The sequence below is a fragment of the Eptesicus fuscus genome, chromosome 10 (genome assembly GCF_027574615.1).
Source record: "Eptesicus fuscus isolate TK198812 chromosome 10, DD_ASM_mEF_20220401, whole genome shotgun sequence".
Lineage (NCBI taxonomy): Eukaryota > Metazoa > Chordata > Mammalia > Chiroptera > Vespertilionidae > Eptesicus > Eptesicus fuscus.
In genome coordinates, this window is record NC_072482.1 from 74,181,390 (window position 1) to 74,206,927 (window position 25,538).

Here is a 25,538-nt window from a genome sequence, read left to right on the forward strand (position 1 = left end):
TTGCAGCAACCTGGATGGACTTGGAGAACATTATGTTAAGTGAAATAAGTCAGTCAATGAAAGAAAAATATCAGATGACCTCACTCATTTATGGGTAATAAAGAACATTATAAACTTGAACAAAAAGATAGATACAGAGACAGTAAAGCATCAAACAGACTGTCAAATTACAGGGGGAAAGTTAGGGAGAGGTGGGGGAGATAAGAGATCAATCAAAGGACTTGTATGCATGCATATAAGCATAACCAATGGATGCAAAACTCTGGGGGGTGAGGGCATATATGGGAGTGGGGTGGGGGGGTGGCAATGGTAAAATATGTACACATATAATACCTTAATAAAAAAAATTGGAAAAAAAAAAAATTGGAAGTGATTCTATGTATGTAACTTTCCTGTTTCTTTCACTAAATGTACAAATGGAATATTCAAAGGTGAATAATAAATCATGTGTAGATTTTAAAATAGAAAATACATGTATTACTGACACTGACTTAATGTGATTTGATTATTATTTTATTATACAAAGACATTCGTAGGCATTGGTTAGTACCTCAAGCTCTGGAAAAGACAAACGTTTTTGTTGTGTACATAGAGCAGAGCTGCAGTTTCTGGGGAAGGGAAAGAGTGGGAGGTATTTGGGCAAACAGGCTGCTCAAAATAAAACTGTGAAGGATCCACACAGGCCTAGTGTTTAACCATGTTGGAGCCAAGACTTCAAGTCACATAAGATTTTAGCCGAAGGGCAACTGCTGATTGAGAGGTGGTCTGAGAGCGTAATATTACCTAACATAGGCATTCTTTTCTTTCTTCTTTTCTCCCTCTTTCTTGAAGATAACATCAATTATCTATATAATGCTAAATAACACCCTAATCAGGAATAGTCATCTAATAAATATGAACTATTATTTGGTAGCTGTCTATGAAACTGAAGCCCTTTTGACATGACTTGGCCATTTGTTCTTTCTGAGCCTCTCTTGGTGCCTAGATCTAAGCTGTGTGGTAAACGCCGGGAAGGCTCCACCTTTACATATCCATTAAGCACCTTCTCTGTACAAGGTACGGGGGCACGTGAGTATACAGGATTTTTAAGACAGTGCTTTTGCCCTCAGCTATTTAGAGAAAGGTGGTGGAATGGCTCTTCATTGTCTTTACTGCTTTTGGTTCCACTTAGGCTGTGATGGGTAAGCGATATTTTAGTATATAAATGCCTAGAAATTATCATGCAAAGTGGAAAATGTGGGCAAGAGGAAGATCATTTGTCTAGTGGGTTCTACTCTCACAAATGTGATGACTCACTTTGCCTCTTGCCCTTGATGGTGCCTGGTATGTCTGTAGGGGATGTGGCAGAATGGAGAGGGTAAAAGAAAAGGGTAGAGAAAGGCATGAAGAAGGGAAATCAGAAGAGAAGGGGCATACAAGCATCCACCAGAGGCGGTCTCTGTATCAGTGAAAGCCAATCTGAAAAGAAATTTTTTGCACCACCCTGAATCCCACATGGGTTTTAGATTTGCTATCCGTGAGGTTGTGTTCTTTCTGGTAATGGGCTGGGTTCTACATACCCTTCCAGGTAAGGTGAAGCCTAACTATGGCAGGGGTAGAGTGGTCAGTTGGAAATATGTTCCTATTCTTAGGCCAATGGAGACCACAAATGACTAAAACCAAGCTTATAGAAGCCCATATTGGGAAAAATATGAATATACACATAACCTGCTAATGCTAGAGAGGCCTGCTCAAGTAGGAGTTGTGGAGTTGCAAATGGAAAGGAGAAAGGAGTGTAGTATAGAAATGCACTAAGTAGTATGCAAAGTGTTTGTTTTGAGCTTTCTCTTACCTTCTTTATATCTTAGCTCATTAGCACTGGATTTTTCAGAATGAAGAGTTTAATTGCTGTATCTGAAGTGAAGCAGGTGGAAGAGAAGAAGGGAAGGCAGGGACTTGGTAGCCATAGAATCAGTTCAGCTAAGCACTTGTGGAACAAGCAAGGACAGTTGTCTTTGATTATTTTAAAAACTCATCTTTACTTTCCTTTTCCCTTTCCCTTCCCTTCTCTTCCCTTTACTCCCGCTTTAATACTTTTCCTTTCTTTTTCCCCTGCTTTCCTGCCTGTGCATTCCTTTTCTTCTTGAAATATTAACTAAGGGTTTACATTGGTTCAGGCACTGGTTAGTACTGGGAATACAAAGATGATGGCACTATGGTAGTGCTACCATTCTCCCTGATGTTTCACACATCTCCACCTAGGTGCACCATGTTTAGCATCATCCTACTGTTTTACGTGGAATCTCAGCCAATGGGGCTGTATATGTAGGCTACATATGGTACGATAAAATGGATTAAAATGTGTAATTCCAAGGAAGGAGCCCTTAGTCCAGAATGAGATCACCAGGCTCAAGTCTTGACTCTTCTACTCATTATTAGTCTTTTGGGTAAAAGAATTGAAATTAACCCACCCAGTACATACATGCTCAATAATATTTAGTGGAATGTGTAAAGGCAGACCTAGTCAGAATACAACTATCATCTGGAAAGAATTGCTTGACCAATCAATGAATACTTTAGCTTGAATTAGTCTGCAGGTAGGCAGGCAGTATATGATAGATTCTGATGGAAGCAGGCAAAGGGAACAGTCTAAAACTTGGGGTTCTATCTCAGAATGGCAGAGGCTCTGTTTGGGGGAGAACTGGAAGTTGGGGTGGAGGGGCAGAGAGAGCAAAAAGAAGGTGGTTGTACAAAAAGTATTCCTTGTCCTTTCTAGTGGTTGCTGGGATTCTGTGCTGGGCTCCTATAGCAACGCAACCCCAACTTATATTCAGTAAAGCAGTTATTTATGCATATCAGAATTGTCATATTCACTTGTCTTTCTTACCCACTAAACTGTTTACCTTATTTACCACTTAATCCCTAATTTGTTGCACATAGAATTGCTAATTTTTAAAAAAGCAGGTTCTATCTTGAGCTGAGGCAAGTGTTTTCAACTTTCTATTTTTGAAAATAAAGCTCTGTTAGTTATTTTCAATAGTCAGCTTCGTGATAATAATTAAGGGAACAGATGTCAAACCATCACTTTGGTAACTTGTGTAGGGCATATTTGATTCAAGCATACATGCTAAGCCAGCTTTCCAAATGAAGGGAAATTAGACTCTCAAAATGCCAGGCTCTAGCTCTTGGGAGAAGGCAAAATCTGCCCAGCATCTTCGGTGTGCTAGAGAACATCCCTATCTGTAATGACAAATCTCAGTCTGCCCCCTTGATGACCTGGTTGGGTTGACAGATTTCACACAGTTTAAGAATGAACAGTGAGGAGTGTTCTATTTGGAGAGTCTCCAGAACTATTCTTCAAAGTGTCAGAAAGATTACAACAGGGCGTTAAATTAAGTTCAGAAGTTCAGTTAAGTTGAAGGTCCTTTACCCTGGAAAGTTTCATTAATTCTTTTTCTTTTTCTTGAATACCCCAATAAATGCTGTAGTTGCAAATTTCTCAGCATGACTTGGTCAAAATCCACTCAAATTTATGCCAAGAATCTGCTTTTAAAGCTATGCTGTCAAAATTTGCAGCCCTGGGTGGCTTAGATAATTCAAAAAGCATCTGATTTTTAGTAACCAGATTTCTAGTTATATTGAATTTCAGATTCTTTCAGGAGTCTCAACTCTGAAATATTTTTCTTAAAAACAACCAGATTTTCTGAAATTTACTTTAAGTATTTATTATTATTATTATTACCAATTTTGAGCCAACAGAGAAACTTTATAGTTAACAAGCTATAAACAATAAAACTTCAGTAATAATAATAAACTAGAATATCATGGCTTTAGGAGCCATAGAGCTAATTAGCTTCTTTGTTTAAGATGCTTTAGAACCCGAAGCTGACACTAATAAATAAAAAGGCCACAGTGGATTAATAACTACACATTAGTAGTAATGAGGAACTTAAGAAACAAACAAGGCTGAGAGTGCTATTGGATTTATGAGATCAAATGTTGAGGGGCGTTTATGGTCGTCACAATGATGGACAGGGTCCGAGTGGAATGTAGAGGAAGAGTTAGAGATGCGAGATGCCCCAGAGTGTTTGGGACAGTTCTACATGTCCAACAGTTGTCTATTATCTCGTTCAACATTTCAGTGGCTGTTCAGGTATTCATGTAGGTGAAAATCCTGTTTGTAATTATAGAAGCCTGAAACCTAGCCCTGTTTCCTGGTTTTACATATAAGCACAAAGTATTCTTTTGCACAGTTTTAATACTCCTTTTTCAGGAATGCAACTTTGGCAGGGAGGGGCGGTGGAGCAGACCTTATCAGGAGTTGTTCTCCATCTTAGGAAATCTCCAGGGGCGAGACATCAGATTATGTTACTAACATTGCAGACGTGTCCGTCTGCATTAGTTGCTGTAATGTTCACAGTGATTCTGCATGTACCTGCAATATAAACTACATCATTATGCCTTCTCGGGTGGTTATACCCAAACATTTATATATTTAAGCTACATATAGCCTTTCTTTAATTTCTGCTTTATAATATGGCTCAAAACTTACAATAATTTTTTTAGCTTATGTGAATAAATAGGCTATGGATTTCCTTTCAAGATAGTAAAGGAGGACATTCAAAATACGTGCTGTAAAAAGGAGGCATTGGGTCTGAGAGGGTTAAAAGCCATTCTACTAGGTAAAAGTGTAGCTGGTAAAGATGGTGCAGCAACAGAAGAGCCTTACTCCTTAGGAACACAGCTTTTGCTCCAAGCAGAAACCAAGTTCAGAAATCTTCACATGCCATAGGATCCAGAGCTAGAAATCTTCACATGCCATAGGATCCAGAGCCACTGGGGGCAGGAGAGCAAGGAGGGACTATCTCTCAGCCCCAGCCTGGAAATAGCCCAGCTGCAGTAAGCTGTCTTCATGTGATGGATTGCCCTTGTGGGTGGTAGTAGGGTGAGTGTGCAGAAGTAAAACTCGTGTTTATGGCTGGACATTCCTCATAGATTACATTACCCAGAGAGCACAAATAAGCACGAGAGAGGAGTCTTTGACATGAGGTTATCACTCTCTTTGTTTTCCAGTTTAGTGTTGCCGGAAGATGTGGGACTGTGGGGCAAGGGCAGGCATAGTGACAGGCTTATCGACAATGGCCCACACTGGGAAAGAAAGAGAAAGCAAAGATGTAGACTTAGCTGACAACGGTGAGGCCAGGCCACCATGCCCTTGCTGGGGGTTCCCTTTCCGTGGGGCCACAGCTGTGATCCTTCTGATGCTGAGTGCTGGTGGCCAGGCCAAGCACAGAACTGCCTCGCTGGGTCAGAGGAGGGTCCTCCACTGCCTGGTCCTCACTACTCCCCACCTAGCTTCCTATTGCACAGAGAAACTGGAAGTCATTAGATGGGAAATGCCTTCCTTTTCTGTTACAAAACCTCCCAAACTTTCTACTCTGCAGCCATTCCTTCCTTCTTTCTACATGTCCTATCAGAAGAGCTGCCTCCGTTGCTACGGCCAGTCTCCCTCCCACCTTCTCAGGACACTCTGCCTCAGTTATGACTTTTCTCTCCCATATAGTCCACGGTTCTTTCTCAATTAGATAATTCTTAGCACGTTTGCCTGTCTCCCAGAAACACTTTCTTCTAATCCCATGTTTCCAGCTATTGTTTTTCTCTCTCATTTTATTTGCGATCATATCTCAGAAAGAGATGTGCCTGGCATTGTAGGCGGAGATCAATAAATATTTGTTGAAAGAATGAATAAGTGAAAGAGAAGGAAACTGAAAAGGGATAATGAAACACTCTTCTTCAATATAAGTCAAGTTGTACTGTTATGTGTTAGACACTCTTCTCACAAGCGCTTCTACATATGGTCATAAGGAAGTAGGAATACGAATAACAGTAATAATAAAAGTCCATATTTTTGAGATTTTTCTACTGCGATAGATACCATGCTAGCACCTCAGACACACTTACTCACTACCTTTCACGGTAACCCTGTGGGATACATCTTCGTCCTCTTCAATCCCTTGCCAGCCCAGGAACCGAAAGGAAGCCACTGCTGCTGGAATCCAAATGCAGGCAGTGGGCTCCAGAGCCAAGGCCAACCCTGGCCCAGCAGGGGAAGCAGGGGAAGCCTTGTCTTAGCTTTTCTCTCGTTGCAAGGGGTACGTTTATTTTACATCAGTAAGGTAGAGTTTAAATAAGGAAGGCCATGTGGTGAGTGGAAAACAATGTCAAAAGATCTGATTCCTGCATCTCAACTCTTTCCTTACCTGGCAGTGAGGCACTTGGCCGCTCTGGCTTTTTGTTTGTTTGTTGTTTCTTGTGTTTTTTGTTGTTGTTTTGCTTATTAAACTGAGAAACTGGGCTGAAAGATCTCTTGGAGTGCCTTCATTTCAAAGCTTTGTCATGTAAAGTGCTGTTTCACCATAGATTACAACTTTGACTTCATGCTCCTTGAATAAATTTCATCTTCAAATGAGGAGCCATCATTGTGAAGTCCCATATGTAGCTTTGATAAATACTGGGCCTCACAATTTCCAATCACTTTTCCAAGTTGGCCTAAAAATGTTTTTTTGACTCATGACTGCAACTTCATTTTCTGCATCTTGATATTACTTTATTTAGGAAAAAATAGATTCTATTTCTGGTCAACACTGAGGTGTGTTTTTGTTCTTTTTTAAAAAAAATCTTACTTTTGGGGATTATAACAGGAATATATGCCTATGAAAAAAATAGAAAAATAGAAAGAAGGAAATAATAATCATCTAGAAATAATCCCTGATTAAATTTAGGTATATTTTAAAAACATAACTGAGATCTTCTTTTAAAATACACAATTTTGTATCCTACTTATTTTTACTTAATATACAGGGTGGGGAAAAAGTAGGTTTATAATTGTTCATATGAAAAATGATACAGTGATTAACAAATAATAGTACAAGAATAAACTCTGTTTTGCATACTCACAACTATAAACCTACTGTTGCCCCACCCTGTGTTATAAACATTTTGAGAAACCGTCTTTCATCGAAGCACAGTTTGCATGACAGGAAATAACCAACTCCCCTTGAGAAAAATTAAAGCAACCGGTGGCAGCCCCAAATCTGACTTTAATTTGTCACAACAGTGATTCCATTTCCTCCTTATTTGGAGACAGCTGACAAGAGTCCTGCGCTGTCACCACCACACCCTTCTCTTTCTTATCAAAGACCACAGGGTTGGTGATGAAGTGAGCAATTCCTCATTTGGCACCTTCTGGAATATTATAAAATACATTTGAAAATTTGCAAAATCTAATATTTACATAGATATATAATTACTTATTTTCTAATTAATTATATAACAATTTGTTCAATATTGAAGCAGTTTCACACCAAAAAGTAAATAGTCTCAATGTACTATAAAAGGAAAATGACTATTATAATGTAAAAAAAATATTCAATGTTTGTAATTGTCATGTATATGTCTTATAAAAGGAATATACTGCATACATCTATTGACTTTGAACATTAAAATTCATATATAAGGAAGAATTATATTCTATTATGGTTAAGAGCTTGTGCTTTGGCCTTGTAGTTTTGGGGTTTGAATTCTGGGTAACAAGTTTTTTTGGGGTGAGTTATTTTTACTCTTCGGGCCTCAGTTTAAATAGTAGTGTCTGCTTCATAGGGATCTTGTGGGGATTAAATGAGTTGATCTGTGCAAAGCACATAAAGCAGTGTCTAGAAGCCAAGAGCTCCATACCTTTAGCTATTAATATTAGTATTGTTTGTTATGATATCTGTATGGCATAACTGACCTATCAGTGATTTCCAAGTGCTACTCATGGTTCCTAAATACTCATGGAAGGCCCAGAGCTAGACTTGCTGTGTTACCTCAAGACACTATCCAGAAGCTCAGGTTCAGTGAGTTTGCAGTTACAATGTAATAGATGCTTTGGAAATGGGGTGGGAGCACAGAGGAGGGGAAAGACTATCACGAGGTACACCCCTGAGAGGGTTGAAGAAGGCTAGGCCCGGGCTTCCTAAGAGAAGAGGTGGCTGGGGAGGGGATACTCAGCCGAGGAAGAAGGTACATCTAAAGTTCAACTACATATATTGAAGATCTATTGTGAGCAAGACAGGTTGCTGGATACACTGATCTCATTTACTTCTCACCTCTACCCAGTGAGGCTGGTGTTACATTCTCCTTCCACATGCATGGATATTCAGTAGTTTGGATGTCTTTCCCAAACTCACAAAAGAAGTAGGATTCAAACCCAGTCTTACTTCAAAGATCCTTATCTTTCTGCCAGCTTCCTCTGTTGACCATGCTTTAGAGAGTGCACTGGGCAGCGCGAGTTCACTGCGTGGAACTCTCGGGGGCCAACCACGGGAGTCAGACAAGCAGCATGTGGTTGGGTGTTAATGGCCTCTGTTACTTCCAGTGTTCAAGCAGCCCTACTGTGCCTCTAGATCTTAGGGAAAGAACAGCCTCGGGGAGCCTTGACCAAGAAGGATCCACACTTGGCTCCTGCATCCTGTACCTGGGATTAAACACCTCCCATCTCAAGGCTGTTGTGGTGGCTGTTGTCAGGGGCAGTGACATGGGCCACCTGCCCCTTGGGACTTTCTCCCTAATTGCTGCCACTTTCTTCAGGCATCGGTTCCACTGCTCTTCCTCCTAAGGTTGCTTATAAGTAATAAACCACCCAGGAGCCCTAAGGCAATTTGGTTTGCTAGCTAGAGAGAAAACAAGATCTTAATCTTCCGTGTTAACTCTGAGATCTCAGTTTGGAAACACACAAAAGATTCTACTTTTTTCATATATCTAGTCAAATGGGGACCATGGCGAGTCTTTTAGATCTTCTAAAACTTTTAAGGTAGAGTGACATAACCCTCATTTTGTTTATTAATGAAGTCATAAGAGATAGGCTGTGCCTGCTTCTGGGTATGAGGTTACTTTAATATTATTTAACAAACAAGTCATTCTAGCTCTGTTGCTCATAGGGTAACTTTAATCAAAATAAAATTTACTCCTGCTTCTCTCTACATTTTATGGTCTCCAGAAATCCAGAGAAGCCACTATGAAAAAAAAGTCACTAGAAATACTCCTATTGGGTTAGGATTTTACTAAAGCAAGTGCTGCAATAGAAAATTGCCATTTATCTTGCTGTATTCAGGTGAGTTAGCAAACCCACTGGGCCAGGACACAAGCAGCCATGTTTGTACCAAATAGAACGCACAGTGGTGCTGGTGGTGGTGGTGGTGGGGAGCAAGGGTGGAGTCTAAACAGTTTCTCACAGAGGAAAATAAATTGCTGGCGAAACTTATTTCTTTGTGGGCTTTATTGTCAACAGTCTTGAGCTTTGCTAAATTAAGCTTATTATAAACTAAAATTATAGGGGCCCTTAAACAATGAAGTTGTTGATTTTGTGATACCTGTTCTAGCCATGGATCATGGATGATTGTCATTCCCAAGCGAAACTTCCAAATCAGGCCTCTCCCAGCTGCACTGCAGTACCTTATTTCCAGCTCTCTCTTGGATATTTCTACTTGACTCTACTGCAAACAAATGTCCCCAATGAGTTTACCATCTTTTCCCTATTCACCCTTCAACTTTCCTCACCATTGACCTCATCTTTAATTTTTCAGATGGCCAGGCCCATCCTTGGAGCTTTCAGTATCACTGAGTTTTATTTCCTCTTCTCCACATCATCTCTGGATTTATACCTTTATTTCTATTGCCACCGTAATCTTACATTGCTCTTGATTCCTTGAGTCTGTCCCTCCTACATATGGGTGTCAGTTAATGTTCTTAAACACTATTTTATCCTGGCCATCTTTTTCTCAGAATTCTCTAGTGATCCTCTTTGTGTAATGAATCAAGTTCAAATTCTTTATCTTGGCATTCCAAGACTTTCATTTTCTCTCTAGCCAACATACCTCACTACTTTCTGGACCTTCTTCCTACTTAGTGACTTAATGTCTCCCATTTGTCAGCTCAGTCTCACTCTAGACAATTTGTTAACCAGTCAAAACTCTACCTTATCTTTCAGAGTTCAGCACCAGACCACAAAGCTCTCTTCTGCTCATGGCACCTCAGTAATCTCTGCCTTCTCTTGTCTCTGATTTACTGTTGGTGTGAATTATTTTAGAACTAGATAATTTATGCTCTTGTATGGCTCTTGGTTTAGAGTGTGTTTGTCTTGTCCATGTAATGAGGTTGTTAGGTCTTTGAGACTAGAGGCATATCTGAAAGTTGAAGGCATATCTGAAAGTTTCCTTTTGAGCACTCAGAATCCTCAGCCTAGGGATAGGATGTGGTAGGTGCTACCCGGCTACCCCCTAATCCTTGTTGACTTAAAAATAAATGTTCAAATGTTTGCATTTGGTATTTCTGGAAAACTGTAATCAAGAGCAGTTTGAGACAAGAGCTAGTCGTCATATAAAGGGTTATTTCAGCCCTGGCCAGGTGGCTCAATTGGTTGGAGGATCATCTTGTATACCAAGAGGTTGCAGGTTCATTTCTGGTCAGGCCACATACCTAGGTTGTGTGTGTGTGTGTGTGTGTGTGTGTGTGTGTGTGTGTGTGTTTTAAAGCTTTATTGTAAGTATTACAATGTCTCCCTTTCTCCCCTTTTGATCCTTTCTATCCTGCCCCTGCTCCCTGCCCCAGGCCTTCACCACCCTATTGTCTAGGTCCATGGGTTATACATTTATGCAGACAAGTTTTTTGGTTGATCTCTTCCCACCCACCCTCCCACCCCTGCCTTTCCTCTGAGATCCGACAGTCTGTTTCATGCTTCTATTTCTCTGGATCTACTTTGTTCATCAGTTTATTTTGTTCATTAGATTCCACATATGAGTGAGATCATGTGATACTTGTCTTTCTCTGACTGGCTTATTTTTCTTAGCATTATACTCTACAGGTTCCTCCATGCTATGTCAAAGGGTAAAAATCCTTATTTTTTACTGCTGAATAGTATTCCATGTGGGTGTGATCTCCAGTTGGGGCACCTACGGGAGGCAACCAATCGATGTTTCTTTCACACATCAATGTTTCTCTCACTCCCTCTCTCTCTAGAAAGCAATAAAAACATACCCTCAGGTGAGGATTAAAAAAAGTTATCTTAGTCCAATGGTTATTGATGTGGCTCAGGACACTTTGGCCTCATGGCCTGCTTGGCATAGAGTAGGTGTTCTATTTGTTGAATGAATGAAAGAATAAATAATAACCCAAAGGAAATATTGGACTCCCTGATTAAATTTTCTGTTTTTCATCACTCAGATAAAAAATAAATCTGTTAAATGACATCAGCCAGGTTAACAGAAAGCAATGGTTGTTTTAGGTTCTAGCATTAGAAGATTAGAACTCTGTGTGTGTGTGTGTGTGTGTGTGTGTGTGTGTGTGTGTGTGTGTGACTATGGTCTTTCCCAGACAGTTGGGTATGTTGCATGATCTCTCCTGACTTCTCTGGTTCTTACTTGAAAACCTCATTTTCCAGTAGAATTTATACCCAATTGAATAGAATTGTTGACAACTCTTTCCTGATTCCTTAGATCTTGAAGCCCTAAAAGTTGGTTTTAGCATACAGCTGTCCTTCACTCTGTTGTTGCTTCAGAAATTTATCATGTTATAATGCCTCCAGAAAGGCTTCTCCAATTTTCCAAGACAAAATTAATTATTCCCTTCCTCAACATTCCCAATGTTAATGAATCTCTCCTCTGAATCCTGTACACAGATACATGCCTCTCATATTAAGGATACTACCATTATACATGCATGTATTATAGATGTATTGCATCCCTTAAAATATAGCTGCTTATGTCTCTAAATATTGCTCAAAGGCAGTGGCTATGCCTCATTCATCTTTGTATCTCCTGGAACACTGCCAACCCCAGGTCACTGATGAGTAGTGACAAGGAATGAGTGAAACAGTGAGGACACCATCAGCCCTGTCTTCTGCAATGTAGTGGCATTTCAGTGGCTAACCATCCTACTGGTCTGGCATTTCCGCATCTGAAGTACTGGGGAACTTGCAGCCAGAAACCCTGAGTACACGTCATGCAACATGGTCCAGGTGAGTCAGAAGGCACCACAACCACAACCAGTGCTTGGCCTTTCTTCTAGAGGAAGGAAAATATTGAACTTTGAAATTGTGGGGTGCTACCTTGGCACTCATGAGAAGTCTCAGTCCCAGCTGGCACCTCCCTTGCCTGCTTGAGGAGCTCAGGGCTGGGGGTCAGGGCTTTGAGGAAGGTGGGATATCATCCCCTCAGTGCACTTCTTTCAAATCACCCTATCATATTTTTTTAAAGGATGTGTTTATTTTATTTTGTTTTCTATTTTTCTCTTTATTTTTTTTTATTGAGATATAGTTTGACTTACAACATTGTGTAAGTTTATAATACAGCACTGTTGACTATAATCACTACCCTGTGCATTAGATCTTTAGGACTTACTTTCCTACTAGCTACAAGTTTATACCTTTAAACAACATCTCATCCCATAACGTTTTATTAATTTAGGGTCTTTGAATTTTGTGTGGGTCTCATTCTCATAGGTAACATGAAAAGTTATCTTTAAGAAGATTACTGAAAAGCTGTCATCACCTCCTAGTACATGGAACTCACTCTTAGAAAATGAAGTTTTTTAAGCTAATCGCCCCTCTTTCTTTAAGCTGGACTATCACTTTGCACCAGGTGGTAACATACTGGGTGGTAACATACTGGTTGGTTGACAATCCTTCACGGATATATTTTATATTTTGTGTTTCTAAGGGTGTAATATGTTTTAGATGGCAGCTTTTAAAAGAGCATTTGAGTCTCTGGGTCACTTATACCTTTACATATGTGTGTGCATGTGTGTGTGTGTAAATATTAGTTCTTTTTCAGAAATAATAAGGAAAGGAAAATATTTTGTAGCTATACTAAAATTATCGCATGCTTGTGTAGCTAAAATGGCCCTGCCTAGGAAGGCAGCTATAGAGGAATAGAGATTTAAAGATCAATATTAGCAAATTGAGCCACAGGAAAACCAAATAGCCAATTAACCCACTACTGCCGAGCCCAGGGCTGGTCTGGAACCCAGGCCTCTGTGGCCGCTGATATGGATGCTCTGACGCCTCCAGTGGAAGTGGCTTCTTTCCCTCAGGCTCCACAGTCACTGGGAACTTTGGCTTTGTGTGCCCCTCCGTATGCTGAGCAAGTGTGGAAACCGCATTGTTGGTCTGAAATGGTTGCCACGGGAACATCTCCACCTAGTCATTATCTATTCAGGCTACTGATTATATTAAACCAGGAGAGAAAGATGAAGGAGCCGCTGTAGCCACCTGTTCTGCAGAGAATTGTGATTGCTTTTGCCACATTCACCTCTGTGGCCACAGGCCTCTCTGAACACTCTTCTCTACATGTTCTCCTCTCTTGTTGCTCTTCCCCCCTCAACAGAGTTAGTGAATGAAATAAATCTATAGGAAGTTGCTATTGGTATAACAGAGCCATTGTATTTCTGTTCCTCCTATCCTCCTCCAGTTCTCTCATGTGGAAAAAAAAAAATTGTTACCTCTTCTCTCCCTCTGCTCTGCCCGTCCATACTCAGGTGTAGCAATAACTGTCCTCTTTAAAGGCCTACCATTCCTGTGTTCCACACAATGGTGCTGAAGGCACCGTTTCCTGCTACTTACCCTGAGAAGCCTCTGAAAATTCATATAGATGTCCCTTTTTTAAATTGCCTGAAATATTAACAGGAAATGCAACTGGCTGTTAACAAGTAACTTTATCTTACATATATGTTAATGGACAAATGGATGGATCTGGATAGATATCATTAGGAAGATTTTCTCATCTTCATTTCTAGAATGCAGGTGACATGTGAAAGGTGTTGTCTCCAAGTGGTCTTTTGGGGGAAAAACTACATTATCCATTGGCCTTGTAATTTATTGCTCAAGCCAGGATTTGGGAGTGAAAGGTGGCATTATTAATAAATATGCCTGGACAACAGGTGCAAACTAGAACTATGCCAGGCAACCAGGTATATATTGTCACCTATTATGTGGACAATAAGTACATGGGCATTGTAGTACTGTGCCCTCAAAAATATGGGGAAAGGGATATCTCTTCCAGAAAAAATTGTGAAATTAGAAATTATAATTGTGGAATCTAAAATCTGGATCAGGCCCAGCTGGCATGGCTCAGTGGTTGAGCATCGACCTATGAACCAGGAGGTCATGGTTCAATTCCTTCTCAGGGCTCATGTCTGGGTTGTGGGCTTGATCCCCAGTTGCGGGTAAGCAGAAGGCAGCCTATCAATGATTCCTTCTCATCATTGATGTTTCTATCTCTCTTCACCTCTCCCTTCCTCTCTGAAATCAATTATATATATATAAAATCTGGATCAGTAAGAGAGGTGCCCTTTTTGTTTATACGTCTGTCTCATTTAATTTAGTCAACGTGAGTCCATTTTTAAAAGTAAAATAATGGCACTGAAATTGAAAAGAAAAAAAGTGATATTAACAAAGAAAAATAGACTGGACTGAATGTGCCTATGTAGATGTCATAAAATCTTGTAAGTTCTGTTTAAAAATCTAAGTTAGGGGTTGGTAACTTTGGTGTATAGGCCATATAGTAAGTATTTTTGGCTTTATGGGCCATATGGTGTCTGTTGTTACTACTCTGCCATCATAGAGTGAAAGAAGCTGCAGATAATATGTAAACAAATAGGCATGGCTGTGTTCCAATAGATGCTTTTTTCCCCAGGTTATTTAAAATTTTCTTTATTGAATTTATTGGGGTGACATTGGTTAATAAAATTACACAGTTTTCAAGTGTACAACTCTATAATACATCATCTGTATATTGTACTGTGCATTCACCACCCCAAGTCAAGTCTGCTTCCATCACCATTTATCTCCCCTTTACCTTCTTTTACCTCCCTCCCCGCTTTCCCTCTGGCAGTCACCTTACTGTTATCTGTGTCTATTGTTTTTTTTTTCTTTCTTAATCTCTTCACCTTTGTCACCCAGCCCCCCAACCCCCTCCTCTCTGAGAGCTGCCAGTCTGTTCTCTGTATCTATGAGTCTGTTTATATTTTGTTAGTTTATTTTGTTCATTAGATTCTACATAGAAGTGAGATCATATGGTATTTGTCTTTCTCTAACTGGCTTATTTCACTTAGTCTAATACTCTCTGGGTCCATCCATGCTGTCACAAAGGTAAGATTTCCTTCCTTTTTTAAAAACACTTTTATTGATTTCAGAGAGGGAAGGAAGAGGGAGAGAAACATCAATGATGAGAATCATTGAGTGGCTGTCTCCTGCATGCCCCCAACTGGGGATCAAGCCCGCAACCTGGGCATTTGCCCTTGACTGGAATCGAACCTGGGACCCTTCAGTTCACAGGCCAACGCTCTATCCATTGAGCCAAACTGGCCAGGGCAGAGTCCCTTCTTTTTTTATGGCTGAGTAGTATTCCATTGTGTGAATGAGCCACAGCTTTTTTATCTACTCATCTACTGATGGGTACTTGGGCTGCTTCCAAATCTTGGCTATTATAAAGAACACTGCAATGAGAAATCTTATTTACAAAACAGGCAGGGATAGGGGCACAGATTTGGTGCATTAGCTGCTGTTTTCCCACCCCTGATCTAATATTTAGAAACTTTGTTCTGATAGAAGGAAAGTTATTTTAGATATTAATTCTGACATTTCTTGATCTGCTGTGACAAGTAGGGGCCATGGCTATAGGGACCAATGGAAATGTTCAATGGGCCTTACTATTCAATGTACATTTTTGTTGTGCATGTTCCAACCATTCAAGGCATATATTGAGGTGGATAACAGAGGGCAAACACCCAGGAACATTCTGGACAGGGAATAGCAGCCATGTGGGTTTCATGAAGCATATTAGAAGGAAGGTTTCAGGGATGCAGGACACAGGGAATAGAGGCCATGGTAATTCAGATTTTCTTACAAATGGTTTAAAAAATAAGTCCAACAAATGCTAGCAAAACTGAAAGCACCTGAGGAAAATGAAGTCTTGTATCTCTGCCTATACTTGGGAAAAAATGACTCAAAATTATGGAAAATGATATTTAAAAACTCACTTTAAACTAGTGAGGTACTTTCTGTGTAGAATTGCACTCACGCTTTGTTAGTAAAAGGAAAGTTTTAGGAGAAAATGTTCCTTAGGCATTTATTCTAAAATCTTTATAAAGTTATGTTTAAAATGTTTCCCTTTAGGCAGAAAGCACACTAACAACTCAGGCAAACTGCAACAAAAACATGACTAAGAATTAAAGAGAGTGCACATTAAGTAGCAGGAGATATGACCTATATTAAATCTCATTATGTGACTGTACATAACACAGATATCCATACACCTTCTGTTACCTACTAACAAGCTGTTTAATTGAAGGCTAAGTTAGGAAATTGTGGAGAGTGACCACAGTAATGTTACTGGTTCTAATCACCCTAACAAGGTATTTGGGGCATTAGACAATGAAATGGATAATGCCCCAGAAAGGAAGACTCTCAGAGGCTTCAGTACTATCTGAGCTGTTCAGCTAAATGTAAGGAAGGAGCTAATGACATTTATAGTCATCTATCTATATAATAGAGGAACATGCAAATTAGCTGGGACGCTGTAACGTCACAACTGAACAGCAGGGACCTGAGGCTGCATGGCACCTGGCCGGGGTGAGGGAGCCCAGGCATGCCCCCACCCTGCAGAGCTTGACGGGAGACCTCAGGCCGCGCCCCCTGCCTGGCAGGGCTCAACAGGGGACCTCAGGCCGCACCCCCTGCTCGAGCGCTGGGCTGGGGGACCTGAGGCTGCACCCCCCCCCCCCCCATCCAGAGGGGCTTGACAGGGGTGGGGCTGGCCCAATGGGTATGGGTCTCACCCAATGGGGGTGGGGCCAGCCGGGTCTGTGTCTCCTGCGTTTTTGAAGCACATATGGGTGATGGGTGGGGACTTGACTCTAGGTCCCTCGGCATGCCCCAGACTCTGACAGGAGGGAGATTTTCATATACATTTTACTAATTTTCTTTCATCTCTGACACTTCTATTATAGAGAAAGGGCAAATAGCAATATTAAAATATCTCCTCTAATTAATTCCCTTCTAATGTGCATGAATTTCGTGCACTGGGTCACTAGTTTAATATAATCTTTTTGAGGGGATACTTTAATCTATTTGGTAAGTTAACAATAGATATTGGGAGCTCATTAACTATAAAGAGAAAATCCTTTAAGATCCTGAATTAGATTGAAATAGATTAGGGATGTGTTTTATACACGGAGGGAGAAAAAATGGAGACCATTTATAAAGCACAATACAATAAAGGTTAATGAGTATTCCTTTGCATGTGTTCCTGGGAAAGAGAGTGAAAGAGTTCTTCAGAGTGGAGTGCTGAGCAGAGGAGAAAGAGGATTTCAGGATGGATAGACAACAGTGTCACTCATCGGGTAGAGGGCATGAGCAACAGGTGGGGTGAACTGGGAGTGGAGGGGCAGAGAGTACCTTGGGCCAGGGGAAGGAGGCGGGGTTGGGTCCAGGCACTAATTAGGCACTTCCCGAAGGATCTACAGTAGAGAGGTGACCAGATGGTACCTGCTTGTACATGATGTGGTATATGGTGAATAACAGTGAAATATTACCTGCATTGAGGTTCTGTTTATATTTATCTATATTGTTCCGGTTTTTTTCAGCTTAGAAAAGTAAAACAAGCTAATTGTAAAAAAACATATTCTAGGTTACAGAATTTGATGTCGAAGCAAAATATTCCATAATCCCATTGGCAAATGTGACCACCATTAGCAGTTGTTATTAACGTTAAAATACATACATAAATAAATATTTTTTAAATAATTTGGAACCTTGGAATTGTAAAAAGAAGTATTACCAATTTTCCAAATTTGTTTACACTTTATATTACAAAACATGATATAATATCATATCTACTATTGAAAAGAGGCATTTTGGTCATTTTCTCTCTCTGACATTCAGTATGTGATGCCATTGAGAGTTCTGATCTATATGAGAAAGTGAACTGGGCCCCAGGCTCATACCCACCCTGCGTGATGGAACATATGCCTGGGACCTGCAAACTCATACAAACTAGAGACGATCAACGGGGTAACTTCGATGGGACACAGCCCACTCAGCGTCATAGGAGAGGTAAGAGGAACTGTCAGAGCTCCCACAAGCTGTATTCAATATCGAATTGGTCAGGGACTCAGTTCTTCAAAAATGTGGGGTGTGGGTTGGGGAGGTTGTCTCTAGTATAGAAAAGATTAGTCCAAGTCTCTGTGCCCCTGAAACACTGAGAAAACAGATATTGCACATGGATACGGCAGGTTAACAAGACAGAAATAAAAACAAATCCATCTCCTGTTGGCCTTTTGAGGATCTAAGGATCAGAAATAGCCAGTTCTAATTTCTCCTAGTAATTTCCAAGGGTCGAGGTAAATCAAATTACCTCTTTAGCTGAACTTGTTTATGCCAAAGGAAAGTAATACTCTGTGGGTACAACCCAGAACTTTGAAATTTATAGATTGGAAGTGATATGAGAACCAAACACTGAAAACCTTGGAGCAAACTGTGAGATTTATCCACTTTCTACCCCACCTCCAAGTCCAAAGTGAAGAAGGATTATGATAGGAGACAGGAAATCTGGAGGAGTGACTGGTCACTGGTTTGGATTGCCAAAGGAATTTGAGATTAAGAGAATTATGAACCAAAGGTGGAGCAAAACTCCAAGTGAGGACTGATATATGAAGGGGAAAGGTAGAAATAAATGAACTTTTGAGGTAGTCATAGTGGAGGAAGTGGCAAATGCAGACTAAAAGGACCTCACTGTGGTGAAGGGTTTTTGTCAGAAACTGAAGAATGAACCACAGGGATTTAGATTAGACAAAGAAGGAAGAATCAATATTGGGTAGATTACTAAGGGAAGCTCTAGAATAGGTTTCCTTATTTTACATATATTTTTATATAAATTATAAAATTATAGAATTTTGTGTAGTCTAATGGCTGAAGGTAGAGAGAATATGGTGGATAATGAAAACAAGAGTTTCCTTGTGTAGGACTTCACTTTTAAGAGTTACATATATATTTTAAAAACTGACATGATCTCATTTGACAACCCCCCCCCCCCCCAATCTCTGTGAGGGCAGAGCCAGAATTACTTCACTAGTGAGAAAATCTAAAGACAAAGGGTTAATTTCCACTTGGGAGGGAAGAGATGGAGGAAGGAAGGCAGACCTCAGAGGGTTTTGAAGTTCAGAGGGAAGTTAGATTTTTTTTTTTTCAAAAAAGAAAACATTTGTTCCTTTCCAGGTACACTTGATTACTCACTGTTAAGTAGGCGGAAGTCAATGAATGGGTAGGAGCCGCGGCGTTCAGCAGGAACCCCCGTCTGACCCCTTAGTCGTACATCTCCTAGAAAACATAAGGTCCAAACAAATGTTTGCAAACATTGCCAAGTGTATTTATTCACTTTTCCTCTGTAAATCCTCTTACCCACTTATGTCACTGGAACCAACACAAAATATCAGGAGAAAACATGATTTCCATTCATCTTGCTTCAGAGAGTGCCATGTACAAAGGGATATTTAATGAATGCTGAGCCTAATGAACTTGGCAAAACTAAGAAAGGAAGCAGAGGGTTTGGAAGTTCTCTTTTATAATTTGCCTGGAAGATGGGACTGTGAAAATTATAGTAATTTACAAAGTTTTCATAGCTTTTTTATCCTTCCAAGGGTCATTAAGACGAAGCATCCTAATTTGGAAGGACAAATGGTGTGCTGGGATTAGAGCTTTTATTCTTATTAGACATTTGATTACCCAGGGTCACTCCTCTTGGACCTAGCACAACTGTTTTCTGACTGGCGTCCACTTGCCTGGTTCCCCAGGTTGTATCATTGATCTGTTTCAGAATCTGCTCAGAGGAAGGCTAGCCTAGCTCCAGGCACTTCAGACACATCCCCCCCTTGGACATAGAATAGTCTATAGAGTTTCTACTACTTATTTGTAGGTTTATTTTAATGCCTGTGTTCACTTTCCTTTTCGGTGTGTCCTGCTTTCCAGATGAAGGGCGGTACTGAGGTAGAGTGGAGGGAGCCTGAACTTTAGAATAATGTAGACCTTGGATTAAGCAGGCTCTGAGCCTTCATTGCCTCACTTCAAGGTGTCATTGGCTGGAGAGTATAAAATAACACTTGCTGCCTGGCAATAAATGCTGCATTTACTTTCTTACACAGTCCTGCAAAGTAGGGATTACTCGTATTACATGTTCTGCTTTTCTCCATCGTTCTTTGTGTATTGTCTAGTACTTAGCAGATTCTAAGTGACAAAAATAAATAGAAAGACCAAATTCCCAATTAGTACATACAACATGAAATCAGAAGAGAGGTACAAGTACATAAGACCTAATATATTTCTGAACATCGGAACCATGAATAATGGGGTCCTCTCCCATGACCCACTCTTTCCCTGACATGAGGTGATACTGTGGCCTCAGCCTATGAGTGAAGAGGAAGAACAAGTCTTTCTAACTCTTGGGGTTAACTAGTAATTGGGTGAGATCCTCATAGGCCATAACCCATGCAATTGACAATGTTTAAAATAGCCCTCACAGATGGGCCTTGTGTGTACCTGGGCTTATAAACTGCAAGCTCTGAGGCCTTGGGCTATTCTCTACTTTGAATTCTATATTGGTGCCTTATTTAGTGATAATCTGATACTGTAGTGACATATTGATGTTAAAGAATATTATAATTTATGGAGTATAGTGAAGAGGGAGAAGGGAAGATATGGAAAATAATATTTGAAGTATAAATATAAGATGATATCAAATTAGGGAATGCTGTCAGCATTTGATAAGTTCATGGGGGTGGATGGTCAATAGAGTTGAAGGGTTTACTTCTCAGCAGTTGTCTTGAGCCCCCTCTGTTTATAAATCTCTAAAGAGTTTACAAAGCATATTCACAAACCTCACAGTATATTCTTTTTCTGGTTTAATCTCATTAGACCCTCACATTAGCTTTGTGAAGAGAGTCACTATTATTCTACTTACTTTATAGGTGAGAAAAATAGAGGCTCAGAGAAGAAAGTGAAGGACTGTTACTCACTCTCCTAACTCCGGCTCAAAGCTCAGGTCCCTTAAAGGCACTCAGTAGATGTCTATTGACTTTAATTGACTCCCTGAGTTTATAGTGCTTTAAACTTATAATTAGTAGAGATAGTCCTTAAATCTAAGTTGTTAAAATTCATAGGCAGAGAGCTCTCTCCTCAATACCATTGGTTTCTAACCTTATAGAGTGGGCACAGCTGGTTTTTAAAATGAAAACAAAAAAATCACAGACTGCTCATGCTAGAAGCTGTATTTTTAATAGCCAACAGGATAGCATGTTAAAATTATGTAACATCCCAGCCGGCTTGGCTCAGTGGTTGAGCATCGACCTATATCCCACGAGGTCATGGTTAGATTCCCGGTCAGGACACATGCTTGGGTTGCAGGCTCCACTCCCAGTGAGGGGCGTGCAGGAGGCAGCTGATCAATGATTCTCTCTCATAATTTGATATTTTGTCTCTCTCTCCCTGTCCCTTCTTCTCTAAAATCAATAAAAATTATTTTTAAAAATGATATAACAAATTCAGCACTGTCTGTAAATGAATTTATATTTTATGAAGGATAGTGAGCTAGACATATACTTGAAAAACTGTGCATAGATGAGACCATGTTAATTTGGTTTACAAAGCCTGGCTGGCTTATGGATTTACTGACCTGTTGTGTCATCCTTTTGGGCTTCTCCTACGCGTTTCAGGCTCACCAACTGGAAATCATTTCTCCACAAGTATTTTTTTCTCATTATTACCAAAGAGTTCTCCTGGTTTTGCTGTCCTGAGAACACTATGTTCCCAGAAAACTTCTGTATAATATTAATGTACATTTTAAGAACTCTGCCAGAATTTATTCCATTTGTCCATCTGAGAGTATAAGGCAGAGGAGGCCCATTACCATGTAAGACTTTAGAGAAACTGACAGGCGACAGAACCATGAGGCAGAATTGATAAAAAGAGAGTGACATGCTAGGAAGCAGGGAACTCCTGTTACTGAGAGGATCAGCATTTCACCATATTGGGTGACCTAGGGAAAATTAAGAACCATTCTGAGGTCCAGTTTTCTAATATTCAAATTAGAATAATTATAGCAGTTTTGCCTGTTCTAAGGGGTTGTTGTGAAGAAATTATAAGGTGCATGAAAATAAGATGATAGTTAATATGTACGAATACTTACACTGTGCTCAGTAATTTACATATGTTTTCTCATATCATTTACCCAACAACCCAATGAGGTAGGTATGATTATTAGACTATTGTGCAGGTGAGGAAACTAAAGGCAATGGAAATTTGATGATTTGTCTGAGATCATAGAGCGAATAAGTATGGAGCTTGAGCTCAAACTCAGAATTGGCTCCAAACTCCATTTTCTTACCCATTCTTCCAGATTATCAGGATAAAAAAAATTATATAACCAATTAAGCATTATTTTTTTATTATCCAAATGTAGCCTTTGATTACTCTTTGCCAATAAACCAACTATATATTCGTCATGAATCCTGGAAACTGAATACCAGGGCAATCTACTCCCTTGATGAATATGAGAGTCGATCAGATGGATGTTGTTTATTCGAATAGCGGTCCAGGGATATGGGCTATAGAATCAGACAACCAGATCCTGCTCTGGATCAACAAAGCATCTGTTATTTTCAAATGAGAAATGGGAAGCAATTATTCAGCAAAACTGAAATTACCTGGCAACTAATTTACTCAAGCTCTTAATGAAGTAGAATTTTCATGATGCAACCTCACTTTTGGAAAAAAAGACAAATAACCATGCAGTAAATTGATAGCAAAGATCCCTAAACAAACAAACAAAACAAATAAACAGCAACAACAATTACAAAACCCAAACCTGAAAGTTTCCTCTCAGTGCTTATACTGTCTATAACTACAATTCCGGTCTTGAAAAGAATTACTCATAAATCTAATAATGACCTTTACATGTAGTAAGTAGCTGTTTTAGAAAAGGATTCAATTATAGTTAAAAACTAGTAAAGCAGGAGGCAGGACAATTTTAAGTGGGCTAACAATGCATTTTAGACATTCTCCAACACACTAAACATTCCATATCTTGAGCATTTCATTTCATTGAAACTCTAATATGGTAAAATTACGGTTTTAAGTATATATTTATAATATAGAAAGATCTTGCTCCTTCCCCTTGCTTTCATGAAACCCTTTGGATACTAAATTGCTTCAATATGCTTGTGGGAAGAGAGAAATAATTCAGTAACAACAGCCCCCGGAGGAGCAGAGGCCACTGGCTGGTGTCCGAAGAACAGAACAAGTGGCGTCCTGCTGGACTGCTTTTACTGGCCTCAGCCTCAGGCAATCATCTATTTACCTAAGGCCTTATATCCAAGCTAAACAATTATTTTGACTATTCATTAGGCCCTTGTTTAACTTAAGCAACTCTCTTTCTGGCAAAGGAAAGGTGCTGTGGAAGCAGGGTAGGAAGCGTTGACAGCTCAGCCGTGTCCTCAGTCTGTTCTCATTGTGTTCCAAAATGAAACAAACAGCAGGGGAATTCTTATTTTGAAAGGGCTGCTCCTCGTTTGCCCCTTCAGGCTGAAAACATAACATGTCGTCCTTGAGTATGTATTTAAGGCTGCAAACACAGGCAGCGAGCTGAGCTCCTGGCTCCAGGAACCAAGACCTGGAGTCAGCCACTCACCCTCCCAGGGGACGTGGTTCCGGGATGGACCTCTTGCCCACTTGGCCTTGCGGGCTGTCTCTGTTTAATAAAAGCTTGTGCTAGGGAGCAGAAGTTATGTGGCCTCTTATGTAACTGGCAACGAGAGTGGAGACTCTGATGGTGATGACAACTTACAGTGGCTGAAACACGGGCCACATGACTAGAACCAGACTCTGGCCCCATCGTGGTGTCAAGGTCACTTCAGGGTGGGGGAAGAGGGTAGGAAAGGGACAGAGCAGTTGCATCTGAGACGAATGAAGAGGATAATGGTGATGGCGGCAGAGAACACGGCATATTCAGAGCAGGGGTGTGATGAGGAGGATGAGATGGTGGTAGTGTGAGAAAGATGCAAGCCCAAATACAGTGGGAGAGGAGAAGCTCTCACAAAAGGTATCCCTTTGAACTTTCTTAGGCATTACTAATTCATGTCACTGCTGCAAACTTGCAAAATGAAGGCAGAGAGAACCCAGATATCCAAATCTCAGTCAAGCACATTCACCAGCCGGCAGCTTTGAATATTTCAGATGACTACTCTCAATTAGAAAAGTGAATTATTTCTCTGAAGATGTTTATCTAGTCTAACAAAGAGGAGGAAGTGAGTGTAATTTAATCACTTTGTAGATTTATGGGACAGTTCAGGCAGCCAGTGGAGATAACTCAGGCAGAGATGACTGTTCCCAGTGCTATGAGCTCCCATGAGGTCCAAGATGGCTGATTGGACCAAATTCCTCCTCTGGAGTTTCAAACCTACTTTGCTTTCTTGAGTGAGTCTGGGCCTGTCTGGTCACTAAGGGCTACGTGCTGACCGGACTGAGTAGGAGGCTTCCTGTCCATTGATCTCTTGCACTAACTGTGTGTTCCCGGGCTGTCCCTGAGAGTGCTTTGGGTGTAGGAAAGAGGGAAACCAGGAGTTAGTTGTCCAGAAACCACACTTTTAACAAAGGAAACAAAGGTTTCCATGCATGTAAGCTATTCCTTCTCTTTGTAAAAACCTTGATCTTCATATTAAAATCGAGAAAAAGGAAATTTCATCAAGTCAGAATCTCTAAGCAATACAATATGACGTAGCAACTTTAGCTTAGAATTATTAGGTATTTGTGACAAATGTGCATTTTGGGACTTGAGTGCTGTAAAAATGAATATTAGATAGCAGGTAAAGAAGGTTTTAACTCAGGCTAGACATTCTTTAGCTTGATGGTTTTACAGAGGGAAAATTAGAAAAACAGTTTTCATCAGCAGGAAGACAGGTATCTAATAAAAAAAGGTATTGAAAAAGAAGCAGCAGGAATGCCTAAAGAGAATTCTATGAAGCTGTAAAAGAACTTAAAAGAACACAAAGAATATGTCTTCTTATAAAGACTGAGAAGAAAGGGAATAATCTGGGGAGGTTTTTTTTTAGGGAATATGTGATCTGGGTTTACCTTAAGTAAGGAAAATAATGTAAGCTTATACATTATTCACTTATTTCTGGGATAGTCCTTTTTATTGCCAGAATTGTATCAAAACAAAGTTGTTGTTTTTTTTTTAATAAATGCACATCACACACACACACACACACACACACACACACACACACACACACACACACACACTGCCTGGCACACCGTAGGCACTTAAAAACCAGTAGCTATTTTTCATATTTTGTTACTGGTCTTCTGAGATTCCTGCCCCTCCTCAACCTTCCTCACCCATGATAGTATGGAGAATGGATTGGAGTGGGGCAAGAATTACTCGTTAGGAGATCACTCTAATAGTTTATGTGAGAAAAGA

General features: G+C 40.2%; 1 protein-coding gene across 1 annotated transcript in view; it reads right to left on the reverse strand.

Moving 5' to 3' along the window:
- Nucleotides 1-25,538, reverse strand: part of PDE7B (phosphodiesterase 7B) — a 130,276-nt gene that overhangs the window by 51,405 nt on the left and 53,333 nt on the right. Inside the window, exon 2 of the mRNA XM_028141679.2 lies at nucleotides 19,304-19,387. Within this exon, the coding sequence (XP_027997480.1) occupies nucleotides 19,304-19,387 (84 nt within the window). The remainder of the gene's footprint in view (nucleotides 1-19,303; nucleotides 19,388-25,538) is intronic.